The sequence below is a fragment of the Sesamum indicum genome, linkage group LG9, assembly GCF_000512975.1.
Source record: "Sesamum indicum cultivar Zhongzhi No. 13 linkage group LG9, S_indicum_v1.0, whole genome shotgun sequence".
Classification (NCBI taxonomy): Eukaryota; Viridiplantae; Streptophyta; class Magnoliopsida; order Lamiales; family Pedaliaceae; genus Sesamum; species Sesamum indicum.
This window is the reverse complement of record NC_026153.1, coordinates 8,552,942-8,561,699: the sequence shown is the minus strand read 5'-3', so window position 1 is coordinate 8,561,699 and position 8,758 is coordinate 8,552,942. Positions and strand designations below refer to the sequence as shown.

General features: G+C 34.8%; 1 protein-coding gene and 1 long non-coding RNA gene across 3 annotated transcripts; both read left to right on the top strand.

Moving 5' to 3' along the window:
* LOC110012624 lies at positions 3,505-4,414 on the top strand. 2 transcript variants are annotated; one of them, XR_002287850.1, is made up of 3 exons: positions 3,505-3,656; positions 3,950-4,159; positions 4,341-4,414. It is a non-coding gene; the product is annotated as an uncharacterized LOC110012624 (long non-coding RNA). The 2 variants fall into 2 exon arrangements; XR_002287849.1 differs by lacking the exon at positions 4,341-4,414 and having other exon boundaries at positions 3,950-4,206.
* Positions 4,421-8,263, top strand: LOC105171118 (ribosomal RNA small subunit methyltransferase NEP1). Its single transcript, XM_011092141.2, has 7 exons — positions 4,421-4,566; positions 4,656-4,748; positions 5,235-5,379; positions 5,614-5,724; positions 5,810-5,892; positions 5,976-6,033; positions 7,889-8,263. Exons 2-7 carry the CDS (start codon positions 4,728-4,730, stop codon positions 7,966-7,968), a joined length of 498 nt encoding a protein of 165 aa, XP_011090443.1. The 5' UTR covers positions 4,421-4,566; positions 4,656-4,727; the 3' UTR covers positions 7,969-8,263.

Sequence of the window (8,758 nt, the reverse complement as noted above, 5' to 3'; positions counted from 1 at the left end):
AAAAATTCAAAATTGGGGTGATTTTCAATTTGTTATAGATATGGGCAGTAATGTGTTGTCAAAACACGATGCTAGGGGTGGCAAGGAGTCGAGCTCGAGCTCAATTCTGTAATCTGGTCGAGCTCAAGTTCGATACTGTAATTTGAAGGTAGTCAACGAGTTCGTTGCATGGTAAAAGGAAACCCATGTAGAATTTCGATCTCCCTCCTATAGATCTGCTGAGATGGAGGGTGAGAAAATGATAACCGAATGGGCTATCTAATACTTAGAGCTCCATGTTGAAGACCCACACAGGCCACGATTCGTGGGAATTATATAAGTCCACACTTCAGCCTCGAGACTAGGCTCTCCTGACACCTCTGTCGCATATATGAGTCGAGCAAAACCTGGCTCATTCCATATCTCAAGTAACCTTTTTTATAAACATAGGTCGTGTACTGTCCTTTATTGATCGACAAACTAAATTTTCCTACCGGATGCATGTAGGCTTCTGCTTTCAGCCATCAATTGTCATTGAAGTGTACATACTGGCGACACAAGAAGCTTGCCACTAAGAAGCTACTTGAAGAGGAGAGAGCCGAGTTAGCGACCTATGAAAAAGAGATGGCTGAACTCGAGGCACAACTACGAGCACAAGCACTAAAATTCCAATTTGCAATCACTGTTGCTGAAGAATCGACTAAGGTTGAAGGCTTCTCTGCAGGTCACATGCCTGGCCGAGAAGAGGGGTTGAAGGAAAGCCGAGCTGAAGGTCGCGAGGAGTACCTCACTTCAGAAGATCACAAGCACCAACTGGAAGTTGCTCGCAACCAGGGTCACGATAGATATCTGGCATCCAACGATCACAAGAAACTTCTATCGGATACTCGAATACAGGGTGCCAGAGACTTCTCGAAGTCCTCTGCATTTTAGGTCGCTGTCGAGATCAAATCTATCGACTACCTGTTGCAAGGCTTTGATCATTGTACCTCACAAGTCTAAAAGCTGAAGGGCATTGTAGAGGGTTCCGACACCAGCTAGCTCGACCCCACTCTAGATGGCTACCTCTCAAGTATGAGTGAGTTTCTTAAACCTCTTCTCTAAGCACTTTGTATTTTTGTTATCTTCTCTCTTTTTCTAACATTTTTCGATGTTGGACTCTTTATTCTTAGGTTCCGCAAATGCTGCTTTTTTGTTTTTATTACCTTTTGATCTAAAATCCATCTTTGAATTCCTAAAAAAGAATTCGAACCTTTGATTTCTACCAAAGGAATACTTGTTGGAACTCTCTCTGTTTAATTACTTCTCTAGCAATACATAGTCCGAATTGGGAGAAATTATTTAAAAAATGTGAATCTTTTTTTCAAAATTAGGGTGAATTTTAATTTATTATAGATAACTGAAATCACACTTTTGTAATTTAAAAAAAAAAACAACTGTTGTGTAGCCCTCAAAATCGCCGCCACCTTCTCTTTAAAATTCCGGCGCCATCACGGCGAGTTGTCGGCCGCCAAACATACCGTTCGACTCTCCTTGATGAGACAAATATTTTTCCTCAAACAATTTCAAATTTTATCAACTGTAGACAATGGGCTTTTAACACGACCACCGCACCTTTCCGTCGTCGATTCGCCGCCACTGGAGCGACCCACGATTGCGGACCACCACTACTGGACTTGCCTCGGCCTAAGGGTTCTAACAAGACCAGCCTTGCACAATTTTTATCAAGTATTTGTTGAGATCTGAAAATTTGAAGATTTTTCCACCGAAAACATTCGCTTTGAAGCTATTTGCCGTCGTTTCCCCACCTTTAGGATGAATCATGGCCTGGGAGTACCATCGTTCGAATCCCTTCGTCCAGACAATTCCAACGAGACTAGCCTTGCTCAATTTCATCAAGTATTTGTTGAGATCGAAAAATTTGGAGCTTTTCCGTCGTGAACATTCGCGCTGTAGTTGTTTGCCGTCATTTGTTCGCAGGTTAGGATGAATCGCTTGGGACCACCGGCGTCGAATCCTCTCATTCAGACGATTCCAACAAGACCAAATTTGCCTCATTTTCATCAACGATTAACCGAGATCTAAATTTTTGATTTTTTCCTGCTTTGACCACATTTTATTTTTATTTCTGTTAAGAACTGTGATTTCAAATCGCGGTTCTTAGCTTATTTGTTTTTTTAAATTACAAAAGTGTCACCACAATCTATGATCACGGTGACATGAAATTTAAATTATTTTTTTAAAAGATGGTCAGCACCATGTAGGGTGGCAAATGAGTCGAGTTGGCTCGATTTTGAGCTCGACTCGAGCTCGAAAAATTCGAGCACGAGTCGAGCCAGCTCGAGCTCGAGCTCAATTGTTTTTGGCTCGGGAGCCTTTTTTATTTTTAAATTTTTTATATATTTATTTTATATTTAATATTTGATCAATTTTACAATCAAAATTGACCATATATTATAATTATTAATCAATTTTATTTTGGATAATATTTTATGGTACTTTTATATATATACATTTAATCTTTATATAAAAATAAATTTAATCAACAACTTAGTAAGTTATAATATTTTATGTAATTAAAATTATTACTTAATATGATATATATAAATTTTATGTTATATTTTAATATATTTTTGTATTACATTATACTTTTTTTAAATTGACAAGTAATTCATTTATGATTTTTTATTATTTATATATTTATGTTAAAATTTAGTAATTCCTATAAATTAATCTAATAATAATAATAATAATAATAATAATAATAATAACAATAATAATAAATAATGATGATGATTATGATGATGATGATGATGAAATTGACAAGTAATTCATTTATGATTTTTTATTATTTATAAATTTATGTTAAAATTTAGTAATTTCTATAAATTAATCTAATAATAATAATAATAATAACAATAATAATAATAATGATGATGATTATGATGATGATGATGATGATTGAAGAATTCTAATTATTATTTTATTATATATATATATATAATAAAATTAAAAAGTTTAATCAATAATTACAATATCTTAAAATTCGAGCATCCGATTCTTATGAAATTTTAAGTATATACACGATTGTGTACATTAGATCATATAAGACGATATCATTTAAAATCATATGGCTTGATTCAACAATACATCGTATTGAATGATTATCTTATGTTTCGAGTACGATATCTCGACATCCGTATATCTAATAAGTCTAAAACTTACCAAATGCATTTTTCTGTAAGTTTGATCATATCTAATGATTTGATCTGAATTTTGATGACTCGACTAATCCATGTTGTTCAACAATATAAGATGATAGCTACATCAATGTTATACTAACATTTATAAATATATAAATTTTGTAAATTGTGAATATATATTAATTTCAACCATATATATGCAAAAATTTGATGATTCCATCCTATGATTTAAAATAATAGTAATAATAATAATAATAATAATAATAATAATAATAATAATAATAATAATAATACAACTAAAATAAAAAACCGATCTCTTTTTCGTTTCTTCTTCCTTTTTCTTTCTCTTTCTATCTCCATTCTCCTCTCTCGTTTCTTCCCCAAACCCAACTCTTAGAACCCTAGCCCCAAATTCACGGCAACAAGGACGGCAACGAGGACGACGACGAGTACGGCAACGAGTACGGCTTCCAGGTATTCTTCTTCTTTTTCTTGGGTTTGGGTGTGTTTTTAGTATCTTCTGTTTTCTATAACCAAAACTAGTTGAAGAAAGGATGAAAGTTGTGGTGGTCTGGTAAAGATTGTACCCTTCTGACTTCTGAGTTTCATTTGAGGGCCCGAAGATGTGTTACCTAAAGTAACCCCCCAAAAAGAGAAAATCGAGAGTTAACGTAGTAACCCTTTGTGCCTCAGTTCATGACTGTTGTAGCAGTTTATATGTAAGAGTAAAGATCTATTATCATACTAATGGCATTTGCAACTTGCAGGAGCTTAATGTGCCAGAGAAGGACGTTGAGGAGTTATTAGTCTCCCTTATCCTGGATAATCGGATTCAGGGGCACATTGATCAAGTGAATCGGATTCAGGGGCACATTGATCAAGTGAATCGGATTCAGGGGCACATTGACAGCTCGAGCTCGACAAAAATGGTCGAGCTCGACTCATTGCCACCCCTAGCACCGTGTTTTGAGAACACGGTGCTGCCCATATCTATAACAAATTGAAATTCACCCCAATTCTGCAATTTTTTTTTTTAACATTTTTTAAATAATTTCTCCTCTGAATTGCTACCCTGAAACTCTCTTTTCACTTTTTAACTGCAAAATAGTTTCCAGCTTCTGTTTTTTCATCTCACTTCCAATCATTAAATGCTTTCAGGTTGAGAAGAAGTCCACATCTTGGCGGCAGCAGAGAGTTGAGAAAGATGGAGGGTTTAAGGGCTGGTTCATCTCATCTCGCCAAGAAAAGAAAAATAGAAGAAACTTCACATGAAGAAGTGAGAGAGCACCTCACACGTCAAGCCCTTGTTGAGTCCCATAATCAGAAACCCAGGATTTCCTTCATCCTTGACAATGCTGCCATCAGAAAAGCTTTCATTAAAAAGGTATTTTTGTTATTTTACTAAAATATTTGATTGTTTAATATATCAGCTTCTTAAATATGAAATTGCCCTGAATTTCTATATTATTGAAGAGGTGGGTAGTTGCGAATGGGATTGACGATGAAGAAGCTCTTCTACGACAGAATAAAAATCCCAATGATTACATGTCTCAGATTGCACACGTGGTTTGTCTTTCTCTCTTTTCTATTTAATGAGATGCACAATGACCAAGTTTTTGTTTTCTATTAGAACTTTTCTAAACCTGTTATCTTTATCTGCCATTCATATTTTGGCAGGGTTACTTTCTCGTTGGTAGCTTGGTGTTATATTTTGAGTATGGAGATGTGGGAAAGATCTAGTTGGCTTATCAATCAATATTATAACAAGCTTGACTGGAGACCTGCAGATACAACAGTGATTCTCTTTAAACAATTTGAAAAAGGGTTAAATAGTGCACTTTAGAGATACTACCAGAAAAGTTATTTTTGCAGTACTGGGGAGTGGGGAGTGCTGAAGTTGTGTCAATTAAACTAATGCTATATAGTAGAAAAATAGAGCAACTGTCGAATTATTCAAGATCATGGCAATAGTGTTATATATATATTATATTTTTTTATCTTTTTCCTCCTATAATTATTATAAGATTAATTCATTCCAAATCTGATATGCAGGCTCTAAAAGCAATTCTAGATAGCCCACTTAACAAGTATGGCTTGATAGGGGCTATTTATGTGAAAATTGCAGATGGAGCGCTATTTGAAGTTAAACCACACGTTCGAATTCCAAGAACGTTGCCTCGCTTTAGTGGCCTCATGTGTGAGTCAACATAGTGACATAATCTTATCATACTAATGTGTGAGCCAACATAGTGACATAATCTTATCATACTATGTATCTTATCTATTTATTTATTTTTTCTCTCTCTCTAATTGTTGATTTTTCTTCACTATTTATTAAAAATCATGAAAATGTTAGTTCATTTCCTCTTTGTTTTCTCCTTTATTGGTTAAATAGTCCTTCACATGAGCTTGGTTTATGGAATTGATGTAGTGGAGTTACTCCAGAAGTCTCGCATACGTACAAATGACACGAATGAAACTTTGATGAGTGTTATTCAGGAACCCGTCACTCGACATTTACCTGCCAATTCTCGTATAATAGGTGTGCTTTTGAAGTAATTGAATTATTCATTCCATTGCATGCAAGTACCAGCATATGATTAAAGTTCCTGCAATCATGATTCTAGGCATTTCAAGGAATTCTCGCAAGTTAGTAGATATGTTGGACTATGTTAATGCTGCAAGAGAGGACGTGCACCTTGTTTTTGTGGTATGTTGTTTTCAACCACCTACAACATCGGGAAAGCAATTCCCGCTTTGTATATAACAAAACATTGCTACTTTTATATTTAGGTTGGAATTTCAACAAGCAAGGAAATTAACCAGCAGCAATTAGATGATACTATATCAGGTACACTTTAATTAGCTCAGTGTGCTTGTGCTCAGATTGAATGCATGCATCTACTAACTAGATAATGCTTTGGCCATCAATTTTAGTCATTTATCTCCTGCCTCATTTTTGAGGGAGTTGACATAGAATCCCTTCATGTAAACATTTGAAATGAAATATAGATCTACTTTGGTATTCTTGCAATCATGATTATTAATTAAATACCATACTCTTATTCTATCACTGCATTCACCTGTCAACCTTGTACGTATTGCATCATAATTTTTCAAAACAAATTAATATAAGCAGATTTAATACCTAACAAACTTATAGTAACAAAAGATCCAAAAACTAAGCCAGCAAGAAGTTAAGTCAAAGCAGAACTAAAAACCCTAATTGTCTGTGTCATAGAAGGTGGAGATCTGATTTGCGATCAAAGGTTAGGCTCTGTTAGTTGCTTGTATGAAACATGATGAATGGCATCTCAAACTGATTGATATGATTAAATAGCGACATAGATGTAGTAATGAGTAATTCAAAATGGTTGGGGCTTTTGGGTTCAAATATATAGTAATATAGTTGAAAGGGAGATTGGATAAATAGGAGGGTAGAACATGTTAATCAAAATCATATGACATATTTTTTAATAGAGGTTTCAGTGCAACTTTGAAAAATTTCTCTGAGATGCTAAACGAAATATTTCTTTCACTGAGCATTGTTTCTTCTCGGTGTGGTTGATACTACTGAATGATTTAAAACCATTATATAGAAACATATCCTAGTGTGCAAGTAACTATTTCTATGTGTATCCCTCTTGGTTAAAGCTAATGCATTATGGAAATCTTGGCAAGATGCGCATCTTCAATTGGCTTGGAGGCATGAAATTGTGCCTTATAGGTGGAGTGTCTGGGAATTTGATTGGCAAAGAATATTTAACAAGCTCATTTCTCAACACTTCCACACATGACAACAACATTCTCATCACGTTCAAGTGATTCATTTTAATTGGATAATTTTGCTTGCGTCATGTATTATGCTGTAAAATTTTGAATTACAAATTACCTCTAGCATTCTCTCTTCATTTGTAGCTCAAGTGTCACTGTGGAATTGCTAAATGTTTTTTGGACCATGACTACTTTAGTTAAGTTATAGTGCTAAATGTTTTTTTGCTTTCAAGCTCTCCAGTTAGATTTCATGATCATTAGCAAGACTTCTTTGAAATGATGCCAAAGTTCAATATGCTGTTGACCTGGCATGGTAAAGTAGGTGGTTTTTATTTTTTAGTGGGGTAAACTAGGTTTTTATAGTTGGCCTATTGTCGGAGAAAATCATTGTGGGAGCCAGGAGTGTACTGCCTTTTAACTTCTATGGATATTTTTCTCAGCAAAACAACTCCTCGAGTGGCTTTAGTGGCAGAAATATATTTTGTTTTTTCTAATAATAGTGGTATGCTCTTTTTCTTTTCTATGCCCGTGAACTTACTTTTGTACCTGAGAAAAATACATAGTTAGGTGTACTTGTGTGTTCATGAGGTGACACCAATCACTGTTAGTGTAAGAAATGAGCTTATTATCTTTTCCTTTGACATACTTAATGTTGAGTTTTCTCACCCCTTGAACTCATAAATCTATAATGAAGGCAATTGGATGAACATATCAGAGCTAAAATTAAGTAAAACAACTAAAATAAGGTTGGTTTCTTCCAAGCAGACATCTGTTCTCGATGATGCAAATGTTTTTTACCTATTTAACTGTTGGCTACTGCAAAGATTTTAGCTAGTAGGCTACCGCTATTTGGATATATTCTTATGATCATTTAGTAGCTTATTGTGGTCGCAATCATCCCTACTCACTGTATCTTGTATTCCTCACTGCAGTTACAGATTTGCCAGTTGACGCCACAGCTTCCATCGATCTGATATGTGGTGCATGTGAAGAAAGATGGAAGTGCTTCTGATGTTGCTTGCAAACTTATCATTTAGTTAATAGTTATTGGTTTATGCATTTGAGTAAATTAATGGTCCGTACTCTGTTATAACAATATGCCAACAACAGACTTCACAGTCACTACAGAAGAATATGAGGTTAAGCATTATGCTTTTAGTTATTCCTATATAAAATAGGCGGAGCATAGACAGACTTGAGAGTTGAAGGTAATATGTGGGGGTACTATTGTCTTATTTTTATCAATAGTTGAGCAGTTGAAACATTCTGATGAGCATATTGATCAATTAGCATGCTTTTCTCCGTCAGGTCCCTGTACTCTCGGTAGTTGGCTTACGTACCCTCTTCACTAGAAATCTACAACATACTTCCCAATTTAAAGCTGACTATCCAAGATATCCTCGAGAATCAGTAATGGTCTTTTGGGTAGCTTGTCAACATTTTTCTCTCATTTAAGTTATTTGAACTCCACAGGACATGTACATGGGATAACCGCTCTAAAGCAAAGAAAAACAAATGAAACATTGCAAGGAAACAATATTTATGTTCCAGCATCAAGATAGATTGACCATGGCATTATATTCTTTATTTTGGCACCACAACATGGTATAATTTGTGAAAGCAATAAGTGATCCGCTATTGAAGAATGAGATGAACAAACAAGGGATAGAAAGCATTCTTTCTATCCTAATTTGAAATTACAATAAATACCTCTTTATGTAGGTAAATTACTTCTATGCATAAGTAGCAAGTGGAGGAAACCAAAACCAACTTAAAAATATATCACAACAATCAGTAAAATA